This window comes from Sardina pilchardus, chromosome 1 (assembly GCF_963854185.1).
Source record: "Sardina pilchardus chromosome 1, fSarPil1.1, whole genome shotgun sequence".
Taxonomy (NCBI): Eukaryota; Metazoa; Chordata; class Actinopteri; order Clupeiformes; family Clupeidae; genus Sardina; species Sardina pilchardus.
Window position 1 is genome coordinate 4,599,116 of NC_084994.1, and position 15,259 is coordinate 4,614,374.

At 48.0% G+C, this 15,259-nt stretch overlaps 1 protein-coding gene across 1 annotated transcript in view; it reads right to left on the reverse strand.

Moving 5' to 3' along the window:
* Window positions 1-6,553, reverse strand: part of LOC134076981 (protein NLRC3-like) — a 10,230-nt gene extending 3,677 nt beyond the window's left edge. Inside the window, exons 1-2 of the mRNA XM_062532349.1 lie at window positions 6,443-6,553; window positions 3,289-4,364 (exon numbers count right to left, since the gene is read on the reverse strand). Of these exons, the coding sequence (XP_062388333.1) occupies window positions 3,289-4,364; window positions 6,443-6,553 (1,187 nt within the window). The remainder of the gene's footprint in view (window positions 1-3,288; window positions 4,365-6,442) is intronic.
* Between the last annotated feature and the right edge of the window lie 8,706 nt (window positions 6,554-15,259).

Sequence of the window (15,259 nt, forward strand, 5' to 3'; positions counted from 1 at the left end):
GTATTCAGAAAAAGTGAACTTGACGGTAAAATGTGCGCACCTCCACGCAAGCTCTGACCCATGCGTATGCACAAAAAAAAGAGAAAAGCAGAAAGTGCGACCTCAGGAGGAAACGGGTACAACGACCCGAAATTGGTTCAATAATCGAAGTTTAACACAAACATAACATCGTGCAATGACGCGCATCACTGACAAGACATAACGGACTTAATTAATCCTGTTTAAAATCTAAAATGTGGCTGATTGCTGTTCCGTGCGCCCGTCAAAAAATCCATCTTATTTGAGGCAAGAAAGACATGTAGGCTATACACATTGTGTGTTTTGTTAATTATCCACTTATGGCTTTCATGCATGTTGTGTTATTTGTCAATAATACATCAAGGCTCAAACATGTTGCTTGTTAGCTTGCAAATGATAGGCTATATACAGTAAGAGTGATTTGCCGAGAGGTACCCGCCCGAATCATGCCATCTCAGTCTCGCTGCAAGTGCTGACTTGCATCGGCTTTCTTGCCACTGGCTGAATCGAGAACTGGCTGACCGGACTGGGATAGCCAACCTTCAGCCGAATTTTGCCAGACGTGTTATGAGGTGTAATTGCTTTATCACCAAACTACATCAACTTTCCTTACACGGTGAACAGGCAAATAAAAACGCAGCAAAGTCTAATTTCCCAAATGTGATCCGTGCTATTGACTGTGTCCAAGTTATATGTGACACGGACATGTTGCTCACAAATGTTGTCGCCCAGTGGACTGATTCATATTGAGACATACTGTAGCAGTGTTGGGAGCAGACTGGATGCTGGAGCTGTGCGCAATGGTGGCCTCTACTGTAGGTGCGGGCGAATCGTGTTTAAATCCTAAAAGAATTTGGGTAACACTTTACTTGACGGGTTCGTTCATAACACATTCATAATCGCTGTCATGAACTGCACATGAAGTGTTCATGACTGTTTCATGAAGCATGACTCAACATTCATTCCAACCCTTTCATGAATGTGGAAGACAAAATGACAAAAACTTGTCAAAATAAAAGTCCAACAATCTAGTCCATACACAGGGTAGGCCTATTATGAATCCTCTCCAGCGTTTGTAAACATCTCATGAATACTTTATGAAGTCTACTTCACATGTCACTTTACTATACGAGTTGTGAAGTATTCATCATACTGGGAAGTGAACTAGGCTACTGACCACTCACTGAAAGACAAAACGTCAAAAACTTGTCAAAATAAAAGTCCAACAATCGCAAAGCAGCATTGCTGTCTTTTTTGTTTTAGCCAACCTGATCATGTCACATCTTAGTCAACGGGGAAGTCCAGTGTCCAGGAGAATTTAGTTTTTTGTTTGTCTGTTTGTTTAAATTTTATGACAGTAACCTCTAAAGAATGCATAATTGTCTATAAATAGATATATAAAACAGGAACCATTCTCCAACCATTCAGAGATCCACAGATGGTCAGTAGCCTAGTTCACTTCCCAGTATGATGAATACTTCACAACTCGTATAGTAAAGTGACATGTGAAGTAGACTTCATAAAGTATTCATGAGATGTTTACAAACGCTGGAGAGGATTCTGGTCTACTAGATTGTTGGACTTTTATTTTGACAAGTTTTTTGTCATTTTGTCCTCCACATTCATGAATGTGTTGGTATGAATGTTGAGTCATGTTTCATGAATCAGTTATGAATGCTTCATGTGCAGTTCATGACAGCTGTTATGAATGTGTTATGAATGAACCCGTCAAGTAAAGTGTTACCCACTTTTTCAACCATTACTAAACATTCAACCCTTTACTCATTCAAGTTATATTGTAGGCGACATTGGGACATTTATGAACCCACAAACAGTCAATATTCATTAAGGGCGTTTCGCTGAATATCTAAAGGCAATTATGGGTGTGTCTTGAGGTGCCACAAATTTAGAGAAGAGCTTGATTGATATTGGCGTGGAACGCACGGTTTTATAAATCAGAATATTTCTGTGCGCACGCACTTTCTGAGTTTTGTGCGCACGCAATTTTCTGCCGTACATCCTGCGCAAAGTTTTATAAATGAGGCCCCTGGTCCTTACAACACACACACACAAACACACACATGGGTTGCCTCTCATTTGGGCTTTTATATGTCCTCCCTCGCTCCTCGGGCCTCGATCCTCACTGATCTAGATAAACAATGATGGGGCGGCAACAATGGGATAGTCTATCCAGTGATAGTTATAGATCAGTGGGAACGCCACTCGAGGATCGAGCATCGAGGACCGAGGAGGCATGTTGAGAAGCAACGACACACACACCAGAACCCCTGACACACACACACACACACACACACACACACACACACACACACACACTTCTTCACAAACACCCTGGTGCCCCTTACAACACACATATATAGTAAATATGTGTGTGTGTGTGTGTGTGTGTGTGTGTGTGTGTGTGTGTGTGTGTGTGTAAGAGAGAGAAAGAAGAGGCAGGCATGTTGAGAAGCAACGACACACACACCAGAACCCCTGACACACACACACACACACACACACACACACACAAACACACACTTCTTCACAAACACCCTGGCGCCCCTTACAACACACATATAGTAAATATGTGTGTGTTTGTGTGTGTGTGTGTGTGTGTGTGTGTGTGTGTGTGTGTGTGTGTGTGTGTGTGTGTGTGTGTGTGTAAGAGAGAGAAAGAAGAGGCAGAATGAGGGATGGGGTTTCTTACTCAAGTCTTACACATAGCTACTAATGTGTACAAGACTTCATGAATGTGTTCCCTGTGTTTGTGGATCTTTGTTTGTAGCCTCTCTGCATCAGGACCAGAAACGTATTGATCCATGAGGTTTCTGATGGTAACATTAAGGCCTCTCACACAACTGAGGGCTACACAATCACTCAACTACTAAACCCTGTTAGAAAATCCAACAACTAATCTGACACACAGGCACAGTGCACACAGCAGCTCTAAGGGCCCAAGATAGATGGTTGGAGTGCACCTTTTTGCTTTGTTTCTTTTGTTCTTTGTTCTTTTGTTCTTACTCCTCTCTCTCTCACACACACACACACACACACACACACACACACACACACACACACACACACACACACACACACACACCTTACTCCTCATGCATCCATTCACTCACCTACTGTACATACTGATTACTGAGCACACACACTTCTGTGACATTAGTCAATTCTTAAAATGTGTGATCTCATCTGTTTTTGTCACAACTTCGAGGTCATTACAAACGCACAGAAACACTCACACAGTGTGTTACTTACAGAGCTTCTGTGACTCCTGGCACCACTTTCAAGAGAACTTCCTCTGGACTGAGGAGTTCAGTCTGATCCTCCTCTGGTGTCTTTATGCACTTCTGCAGGTCAAACTCAGCCATGTGCTCTTCTGACATCTTGAACTTCTTCCATGTCTTAGTCTCCCACTGTCCTGGTAAGAGTGTCTCTACATGCAGATCTACTGAGCTCTTTTTGTGTTCCACTACAGCATGGTGATTCAGCTCATTCAGACAGTAGAAAAGGTTGATCCTTCTGTCTGAGCTACTCTGATCTCTGATCTTCTGTTTGACATACTGGACTGTCTGCTCTGAGCTATCTGATTGGCTGTTGTTCTGTGGCAGTAGGTACTTTAAGAGATTCTGATTGGACTCCAGTGAGAGGCCCAGAAGGAAGCGGAGGAAAAGGTCCAGGTGTCCATTCCTACTCTGTAAGGCCAGGTCCACTGCAGTCTTGTGTAGATCATGAAGTGTTGCAGCTCTGAACAGAGCAGAAAGCTGAGAAGTTTGCCGTTGGTCAAGCATGTTTCTCTGTCTGTTGCTGAAGCAGAGAAACACATAAAGAGCTGCAAGAAACTCCTGGATGCTCAGATGCACAAAGCTGTACACCTTGCCCTGGTACAGCCCAGCCTCCTCTCTGAAGATCTGAGTACACACTCCTGAGTACACTGATGCTTCTGTGAGATCAATGCCACACTCTCTCAGGTCTTCCTCATAGAAGATCAGATTGCCTTTCTCCAGCTGTTGGAAAGCCAGTTTCCCCAGTTTGAAAATCACATCTTTATCGGTCTCTTTTCTCTCTGTGTACTTGTCCTTTTTTATGCTTGTCTGTATGACCAGGAAGTGTGTGTACATTTGAGTCAGAGTCCTTGGAATTTCTGCTTTGTCTGATGTTTTCTCTACAACAGTGGCCGAAATCCAGCAAAAGACTGGAATGTGGCACATGATGTACAGGCTCCTGGATGATTTCAGGTGTGTGATGGTTTTGCTGGCCAGGTTTTCATCACTGATTCTCTTCTTGAAGTACTCATCTTTCTGCGGGTCGTTGAATCCCCTTATTTCTGTCACCTGGGCCACACACTCAGGAGGGATCTGATTGGCTGCTGCTGGTCGGGTGGTGATCCAGAGGAGAGCAGAAGGAAGCAGATTCCCCTTGATGAGGTTTGTCAGCAGCACGTCCACTGAGGCTGGCAGGGTCACATCCCAACACTTCGGGTTGTAGCTGAAATCTAGAGGAAGTCGACACTCATCCAGACCATCAAAGATGAACATGACTCTGTGCCCTGAACTGGAGAAGACTTTGGGATCTTTAATTTCTGGGAATAAGTGCTGAATAAGATCCACCAAACTAAGTTTCTTCTCCTTCAACAGATTCAGCTCCCGGAAAGGAAGTGAAAATATGAAGTGGATATCTTGATTGGCTGTTCCTTCAGCCCAGTCCAAAATGAACTTCTGCACTGAGACTGTTTTTCCAATGCCAGCCACTCCCTTTGTCAGCACTGTTCTGAGGGATTTGTATTCTCTAGGCTCAAAGATTGTGTCCGTCTTTTTACCCTCATCTTTCAGGAAGTGTTCTTTTCTGTATTTTTTTTCTTCCAGGAAGTGTTCTTTTCTGCATCTTTCTTCTTCCAGGAAGCGTTTTTTTCTGTGTATTTCCTCTTCCAGCAAGCGTTTAAAGATGTCACTGCATTTGATGGGTCTGCCTTGTGCTGCTTCTCTCCAGGATGACCTCTCTATCTGTCTGACCTCATGTTCATCATTGATCTCTCCTCTTCCCCCCTCTGTGATGTAGAGGTCTGTGTAGATCTCATGGAGGAGTCTGGTGTCTCCCTGCTGTTGGATTCCCTCAGTTAGACACTTACATTTCTTCTGCAGGTGGGATTTGTGCACCTGCTGATATCTGTGTGTGCAAACCAAAACACATGGTTTAATACCAAATCAAACCATTCAAAAACAAACATGCATACACACACATGTGCTGTACTTCCATAATACACGCATGTAGTTAATATCTGTGTGTGAAAACCAAAACAAATATTTTAGACCAAAAAAAAGGTCAAGAACACAATACAATAAATCCTCTCACTCACTCACTCGCACACACACACACACACACACACACAATCTTAATCTCTCTCTCTCTGATTTCATCTGCTGATGGATCTCTGTGTCAAAGTCAACTTTATTATCCCAAAGAAGGGAAATACAGGTGATCAAGGTGCAGAGATACACACCTTTCTAAATACATAGAACCCCCCCCCACACACACACACACACACACAAACACACACACACACACACACACACAAACACATACACGCTGCACACACATTGGCTCCGTTCGAATCGGGTAAAACTGCTGCCTTCTAAGATATCTAACTAGAGAGCAAGGCAGCGAAGGCCGTTCGAAACCGAAAAAACGATTTTCGCTGCCTTCTAAGATATCTTAGAATTCCCGAATAACGGTCAATTTTGAAGGCAGCTTCGATGTACACTTCAAGCTCCCTTCTACCCACAATCCTTTGCGTCCACGTCTGAATCTCGGTGAAAACAAAACAAACATGGCTGCCGATATCGGTAAATGACTGCCGAGTCTGTTGAAATGTCATTTGTGTGACGTTATTTAGCTTGGATTTGTGGAAAGTAGATTGAAAATAAACGATTTACTACCTGGTTATGGCTATGGCTATGGCTATGGCTATGGCTATGGCTATGGTTATTTAGCAGACGCCTTTGTCCAAAGCGACATACAAATAAATAACAATACAAATTAAATTAACAGTGAACAATTACAAACTAGGGAGAATAGTAATATTATCAGTAAAACAATAATTTTAAGCACTAACCTAATGAGAAATAAAACAGTGAAATGAGAATAGCAATCAAATTGTCAGGACCTGGACAGACGAGGAGACCAAGTTGCGTTACGAACCACTGTTTATTGAAAATTTGGGAAAAGGGGGAGAGGGATGAGCAGACTGCAGGCAGAGGTTGGTGGTAGTTTCCACGGATTGGAAGGCTCCAGGGAACACACGCACGTCTGGCAGGTAGGCAGGCAGGCAGAAGCAGGCGAGCAGGAACACTGGATATAGCATAGACAGAAATGCAGGTAATCGTAATGACAGGCAGCGTACAGGATAGTTTACCAGGCCTGAAGAGCTGACAGAGATGAGATCCAGGTTGAAGACAGGAGTCAGATTTGTGATTGCCGACAAACAGTAGAGCTTTGGGTTGCAGACGATCTGACACTGAGCCATTGGAGATCTGGGGTTTAAATACAGGAGCAGAGTAGCAAGTAACAAGGAGCAGGTGGCAGAGTCAATGAGTGAAGAGTGACAGCAGGTGTGGTGACTGATTGAATGAGTGAGTGTGGGCGTGGCTAGTACTTGGTGAGTGCAGTGGAATATTACCCGACCAGTGTGACAGAGAGTAGGCTCATGACAGAACCCCCCCCCTAAGGGACGGCCCCAGAAGTCCCCTAGAGGCCCCACCAAAACAGGGCTGGAGGAGGGGGAACCAGGAGAAGGATCAGAATTCCTCGGACCGGTCAGTCTCCATGGCCTCGTCCTCGGAGAATGCCTGTACTTCCTCATCATCCCCATCTGGAGGGTCATCAGGATACCCCGATTCTGAGGCCAGGTCAAGATCAGGTTCAGGCTCAGGCAGAGGGCAGGACACACGACGAGAACCCCTTGGCCGACCCCGCCGGAGAGAGGGCTGGTCAGGATGTAGACGGTGGAAGTCGGAGATGAGCGTCGGGTCCACAATCCTCCCAGCAGGAACCCACGTCCTCTCCTCAGGCCCATAACCCTCCCAATCTACCAGATACTGGATGCCCCTGCCCCGTCGTCGTGACTTGAGCAGCCGCCGAACAGTGTAGACTGGGCCCCCCTCAATGAGGCGCGGAGGAGGCGGTTGTGGCGCGGGCGGGACCAGGGGGCTTTCGTGAACAGGTTTCAGCCTAGAGACATGAAAGGTTGGGTGTACCTTCATAGACCTGGGCAACTGGAGCCGAACTGCAGTCGGGCTGAAGATCTTCTGAATGGCAAAGGGCCCAATGTAACGAGGTGCCAGTTTGCGTGATTCCACCCGTAATGGCAGGTCCCGGGCAGATAACCACACCTTCTGACCCACACAGTAGGCCGGGGCTGGAGTCCTCCGCCGGTTAGCCCCAGTAGTGTAGCTGGCGACAGACTTAAGGAGAGTGGCACGGGCCTGGGACCAGATGCGGCGGCAACGGCGAGCATAGGCGAGGGCAGATGGGCAGGTGACGTCCCTCTCCTGACTAGCGAACAGGGGTGGCTGGTATCCATAAACACAGTGAAAGGGAGAGAGGCCTGTGGCAGAGCTGGTGAGCGAATTGTGGGCATATTCCACCCACAGTAGGTGTTGAGCCCAAGCACGGGGGTTACGTGAAGCTGTACATCTGAGGGCCTTCTCCAACTCTTGGTTCATGCGCTCCGTCTGGCCATTAGACTGGGGGTGGAAGCCCGAAGAGAGGCTGGCTGTGGCTCCTAAAAGGCAGCAGAACTCTTTCCAAAAGACCGAGGCGAACTGCGGGCCCCGGTCCGAGACAACATCCCTGGGCAGACCATGGACTCGGAATACGTGTTCCAGCACTAATTGGGCAGTCTCCTTCGCTGATGGTAGTTTGGGAAGTGGCACAAAGTGGGTCATCTTGCTAAAACGATCCACTATTGTGAGGATAACTGTGTGTCCGTCAGATGGGGGTAGTCCGGTTACAAAGTCCAGGGAGACGTGAGACCAGGGTCGCAAGGGCACAGGCAGAGGTTGGAGAAACCCAGATGGCGGCTGGTTGGAGGACTTATGCTGGTTGCATGTAGGGCAGGCTCTCACGAATTCCCGGACCTCCCTCCGTAAAGAGGGCCACCAAAAGCGCTGGGAGAGGAGGTGGAGGGTGCGTGTGGTTCCGGGGTGACAGGCAAGGCGAGAGTCATGTCCCCACTGGATGACCTGAGACCTTAAGTTCTCTGGAACAAAGAGACGATTAGTGGGGCAAGCACTGGGGGCAGGTTGGTCTCGTATGGCTTCTTGCACCTGTCTCTCAATGTCCCAGGTCAATGCTGCGACAACACAGGGGCTTGGAAGGATGGGCGTCAGATCCTCCTTACATGTCTCGTCCCCCTGGAACATTCGGGAGAGTGCGTCAGGCTTTGTGTTGCGTGATCCAGGTCGATAGGAGAGTGTGAAGTTGAACCGAGTGAAGAACAGAGCCCAGCGGCATTGTCTGGAAGTCAGTCTCTTAGCGGATTGGATGTATTCCAGATTCTTGTGATCTGTCCAGACCAGAAACGGGACCATGGAACCCTCCAGCCAGTGACGCCACTCTTCCAAGGCGAGCTTAACAGCCAGTAACTCACGGTTGCCAATGTCGTAGTTACGCTCCGCCGGAGATAGCCGGCGAGAGAAGAATGCACAGGGGTGCAGCTTGCCATCCTCCACTGCCCGTTGAGATAGCACTGCCCCGACCCCCACATCTGAGGCATCCACCTCCACCACAAACTGGCGATCCGCATCAGGCATCTGGAGGATGGGAGCAGAGGTGAACCGAGCCTTAAGGTTGTCAAAAGCCTTGTTGGCTGCCGGGGTCCAGGTAAACGGTTGTTTGGTGCTGGTCAAAGCAGTGAGAGGGGATGCAATAACACTGTAATTACATATAAACTTTCTGTAAAAGTTGGCAAACCCCAGAAACTGTTGTAGCTTCTTCCTGTTCTCCGGTATGGGCCACGTAACCACCGCCGACACTTTGGCTGGATCCATCTGGATGCTTCCCTCTGCCACAATATACCCCAGGAAAGCCACGGAGCTGGCATGAAACTCACACTTCTCTGCCTTGACGTATAGGGAGTTCTCGAGGAGTCGACGAAGGACCTGCTGGACATGACGGACGTGCTCGGACAGGGTCTTAGAAAAAATTAAAATATCGTCAAGGTAAACAAAGACGAATTTGTTCAGCATATCCCGTAAAACATCGTTCACAAGAGCCTGGAAAACTGCTGGTGCGTTGGTGAGGCCAAATGGCATGACCAGGTACTCATAGTGACCTGTTGAGGTGTTGAAGGCTGTCTTCCATTCGTCGCCCTCCCGTATCCGCACCAGATGGTAAGCATTTCTCAGATCCAGTTTGGTGAAGACTGTGGCTCCCTGGAGTAATTCAAAGGCAGAGGAGAGCAAAGGCAGAGGGTAACGATCTTTGACTGTGATTTCATTCAAGCCCCGGTAGTCAATGCATGGCCGAAGAGACCCGTCTTTCTTACCCACGAAGAAAAACCCGGCTCCGGCAGGTGAAGAGGACGGACGAATGATTCCAGCCGCCAGGGAGTTGTTGATGTAATCCTCCATGGCTTTTCTTTCAGGGGCGGACAGGGAGTAAAGACGGCCCTTCGGTGGTGCGGTTCCTGAAAGGAGGTTGATGGCACAGTCATATGGTCGGTGAGGAGGCAGTGAAGTAGCCTTGACCTTATTGAACACCTCCCGGAGCCCATGATAGCACACTGGAACACTTGAGACGTCGGGGACAGAACTGGCAGTCTTGGGATGGAGTGGCAGGGCAGCAGCTTTCAAGCAGGACTGGTGACAGGCGTCTCCCCACTCCCTTATGGTTCCAGTTTCCCAGTCAACATGAGGGTTGTGTTGACGGAGCCACGGATAGCCAAGGATGATGGGCTGACCAGGAGAGCGGAGCAGGTGAAACTGGATGGTTTCATGGTGATTACCTGACAGCATCATCGAGACGGGGGTAGTGAGATGAGTAACGGTGCCCAGAACATGTCCATCTAATGCCCGGGCAGGAACTGGGGAAGACAGGTGATGGTTTCTCAACCCCAGCTGACGAGCGAGTTCGGTGTCCATGATGTTGGCCTCAGCGCCAGAGTCTAGCAAGGCCGCCATGGTGTGGGTTGAATCTTGAAGACGGAGGCGGACCTGAAGCAGGGGTTTACGGTTTAGGGGAGACTGGATATTCATTGAGCTCAACCGGACTCCCCCTACTCCCGGTGAGCTCTGGCTTTTACTGGACAGGTTGCAACTCGATGCCCCTCTCCCCCGCAGTACAGACACAGACGGGAGGCAATTCGTCGCTGCCGTTCTTCAGGGGAGAGGACGGCACGGCCAATCTCCATGGATTCGGGCTGGTCACACAGGTCATGTGGATGGCTGGGTGGAGGCAAGGAGGTAGAGACGTTGCTCCGGGTGCGGGCGAACGGCTGGCTCTGGCGTCCCTTCTCCCGCCTGCGGGCTTGGACACGCCGGTCAATGCGGACTGCGAGGGCTACTGCCTCATCTAATGTCTGGGGCAGGTCGTGGGAAACCAGCTCATCTTTGATATAGTCGGCCAGTCCATGGAAGAAGGCGTCTACCACTGCTGCAGCATTCCACTCACTTCGCCGTGCCAGGGTGCGGAAGTCAATGGAGAAGTCTGCCACTGTTCGGTTTCCCTGGCGGATACTCATCAGGGACCGGGAAACCTCTGCTGTTGAGAACCCATTATCAAAAACCTTTAACATCTCATCAGCGAAGGCATTGAAGGAGGCACAGGCTGGGGTCAGTCTCTCGAACTCAGCTGTTCCCCACAGCCGAGCCCGGCCCGTCAGGTGGGTGATGACGTAGCCAACTCTGGCTCCCTCTGTGGCAAACGTTCTGGGTTGAAGAGCAAACTGAACTCTGCAGCTGGTGATAAATGCTCGAACCTGGTCTGGATCACCGTTGAAGCGTTCCGGATGGCCGATCTTGGGTTCTGGGGCGTTAGGTGCTGGTGGACCCTCAGGAGCAGGCGGATTCACTGGAGCAGGAACCTGAGGAGCAGACGGGGGCTGGGTAGTCAGGTTAGTAAGCGTCTGTAGAATCTGGTTGAGTTGTTGTTGTTGCTGGTGGGACTGTTGTTGTTGCAATTGGAAATGTTGATGCTGCTGCTGGAACTGTTGCTGGGTCTGGACGTTGAGCTGGAGCAGGCTGGCAACATCGGCAGCAGTCCGGGAGATGTCCCCCTCTGCACGGTCAAGCCGCTCCATGGCAGATGGTTCGTGTGCTGGCTCCATGTTTGTGGTCAGATCGTACTGTCAGGACCTGGACAGACGAGGAGACCAAGTTGCGTTACGAACCACTGTTTATTGAAAATTTGGGAAAAGGGGGAGAGGGATGAGCAGACTGCAGGCAGAGGTTGGTGGTAGTTTCCACGGATTGGAAGGCTCCAGGGAACACACGCACGTCTGGCAGGTAGGCAGGCAGGCAGAAGCAGGCGAGCAGGAACACTGGATATAGCATAGACAGAAATGCAGGTAATCGTAATGACAGGCAGCGTACAGGATAGTTTACCAGGCCTGAAGAGCTGACAGAGATGAGATCCAGGTTGAAGACAGGAGTCAGATTTGTGATTGCCGACAAACAGTAGAGCTTTGGGTTGCAGACGATCTGACACTGAGCCATTGGAGATCTGGGGTTTAAATACAGGAGCAGAGTAGCAAGTAACAAGGAGCAGGTGGCAGAGTCAATGAGTGAAGAGTGACAGCAGGTGTGGTGACTGATTGAATGAGTGAGTGTGGGCGTGGCTAGTACTTGGTGAGTGCAGTGGAATATTACCCGACCAGTGTGACAGAGAGTAGGCTCATGACACAAATAAGTCACTCAGTTAATTATATATAATAATAATAACTAAAGCATGGTATGGCTAAATTTAAGGACAATAGCAAAATAAATTTCAAATTCTATCAATAGACAAATTATAACAAAACAATACATTATACAAACCATAACACATCACAAACTCAAAGGACTAAGTGCATATTAAATAAATATGCCTTAAGACCCCTCTTAAAAGATCCAAAGCTGTTGCTGGAACGGAGAGCACTGGGCAACTCATTCCACCAACACGGAACCACTGAAGAATAGGATCTACAATTTGACCTAGCATGTATGGTTGGTCGACATAACAGACGCTCCTCAGAAGATCGCAATGGGCGGTTGGGAATGTACATCGTGATTAAAGAACTGAAGTAGCTGGGAGCAGATCCAGTCAGTGTCCTATAGGCCAGAGTGAGAGATTTAAATTTAATTCTGGCTACTATAGGGAGCCAGTGGAGAGTAACTAGGAGAGGGGTTACATGTGTCCTCTTTGGCTGATTGAAGACCAGTCGTGCTGCAGCATTCTGAATCAACTGTAGTGGTCTTAATACACAAGCAGGTAGGCCAGCTAACAGAGAATTACAGTAGTCCAGCTTGGAGATAACCATTGCCTGTACAAGAAGCTGAGTGGAATCTTGTGTCAGATAAGGTCTGATCTTCCTAATGTTGTACAGGGTATACCGACATGACTTTGCAATTGAGGCAACATGCTCAGAGAAAGTAAGTTGGTCATCAATTATGACACCCAAGTTACGTGCCGATCTGGTTGGAGTCAGTGAGGATGAATCAAGCTGGATATTGATCTGTTGGGGAATAGCTGTTTTACCTGTTTTAATGGTTATACCATTGTTGTACCCACTAATAACGCCTGGTCTGAGATATTAGCTGTCAGTGAAACTATTTCATACCGTTAGCCTGCTAGCTTACGTAGGCTAATTTAGTTTAACATCAGGCTTTTGCTAACGTCATACCGTAGTGTTAACCAAAGATTCTAGAGTGTTACGCTCATTTTTAAACGACGCGTTTAAACTAAAGTCATGTCTAGTTAGAGAGCTCTCTATTTAGGGAGGGAGGCAGTAGGCAGCTGCTTTCCGATTCGAACGGAGCCACTCTGTGGGGCCCAGTGATTGGTGTAGAGTGTGTGTAGGAGACAGCACACAGCCCTGTGGGGCCCAGTGATTGGTGTAGAGTGTGTGTGTAGGAGACAGCACACAGCCCTGTGGGGCCCAGTGATTGGTGTAGTGTGTGTAGGAGACAACACACAGCCCTGTGGAGCCCAGTGATTGGTGTAGAGTGTGTGTAGGAGACAGCACACAGCTCTGTGGGGCCCAGTGATTGGTGTAGAGTGTGTGTGTGTAGGAGACAGCACACAGCCCTGTGGGGCCCAGTGATTGGTGTAGAGTGTGTGTAGGGGACAGCACACAGCCCTGTGGGGCCCAGTGATTGGTGTAGAGTGTGTGTAGGAGACAGCACACAGCCCTGTGGGGCCCAGTGATTGTCATTGGAGATGTTATTAAATGAAGGAAGAGATGAGGCATTACATCTGACCTGTTGTGTCCAACACACACACACACACACACACACACACATACACACATACTAAATAGGGCACAAGATGAAGCATTATATCTGACCTGTTGTGTACAATGAAGGAGCAAGTATGACACACACACACACACACACACACACACACACACACACACACACACACACACACACTAACACACAGACACACTCCTCACCTGGTAGCTCCATGGCTGGTGTGTTGTTCCTCAGAGAGACTGGTGTTAGAGGCAGCACCCCCCTCCTCAGGAGCAGATCTTACTCTAGAGAACAAGCAGAGAACAACCTCCATCACCATATTATCTCATTACATTAATCATCACACACACACACACACACACACACACACACACACACACACACACACACACACACTACAGATTAGAGGACCTGTCACCTGTCACTCATCACTCACTGTGTGTGTGTGTGTGTGTGTGTGTGTGTGTGTGTGTGTGTGTGTGTGTGTGTGTGTGTGTGTGTGTGTGTCTGAATAGCTTTCATAAAAACTACAGACTGATGACTACTCACTTTACACCTGATGGAACTGGTTCACTGCTGAATTGGGGCATCACACCCATGGACTGATCACTCTTCATGGACACACAGCTGGGCACTGGAGATGGAGGTCTGTGTGTCTGTGGGCTGGTTACATAAGGAGTCACAAAAAACTCATCAACATCAACTCATTCCTCTGTGATCACACACCAACACACACACACACACACACACACACACACACACACACACACACACACACACACACACACACACACACACAAATCTAACAGAGTATATTCTTACCAGCAAATGCTATTGTTTTCTGCAACACAGACATCTCTACATGATGTCCATCATTTAGGTTAGATATTTACTGTGTGTGTGTGTGTGTGTGTGTGTGTGTGTGTGTGTGTGTGTGTGTGTGTGTGTGTGTGTGTGTGTGTGTGTGTGTGTGTGTAGTATTGCATGCAACAACACAGACATTTCTAAATAGCTTGCAGGCTATAAAAACTACAGACTGATAACTACTCACTTTAGGCCTGTACCTTTCTCTAATAAAAACTACAGACTAATGACTACTCACTAAAAAGCTGATGGAACTGGTTCACTGCTGAATTGGGGTATCGTACCTGTGACTGTACCTGTGTGTGTTAGTGTGTGTGTGTGTGTGTGTGTGCGTGCGGAATACCATGTGACTACATAGTCTACTCACTCTAGACCTGACGGAAATGGTTCACTGCTGAATTGGGGCTTATCATCCATGGACTGATCACTCTTCATGGACACACAGCTGGGCACTGGAGATGGAGCTCTGTGTGTCTGTGGGCTGGTTACATAAGGAGACACAAGAAACTGATTAACATCAACTCATTTCACACACACACACACACACACACACACACACACACACACACACACACACACACAAACACACACACACACACACCTAATTGACCGTTCGCAAAACCACGCCCTCGAACGGCCATTGTCCAATCGTAGCTCAGCAACGGTAACTAAGTAGAAGGACGCCCGTCAAACATTGTGAATTCTGCAAGACGGTGCAATGATGTGCCTATGGCACGAGAAAGTCATACACCAGGTACCCCAAAAGTTTAGAGGGAGGGGGCGTTTTTTCGCCCAAAACCCAAGTGGAAAGATGCCTACAATGGATTAAGCAGTGTGGGAGACCTCAATCACAACTAATTGTCTCAAAGATTCATAACTTTCCATATCAGAACGACACCTATCTCCTACAGTAGCCT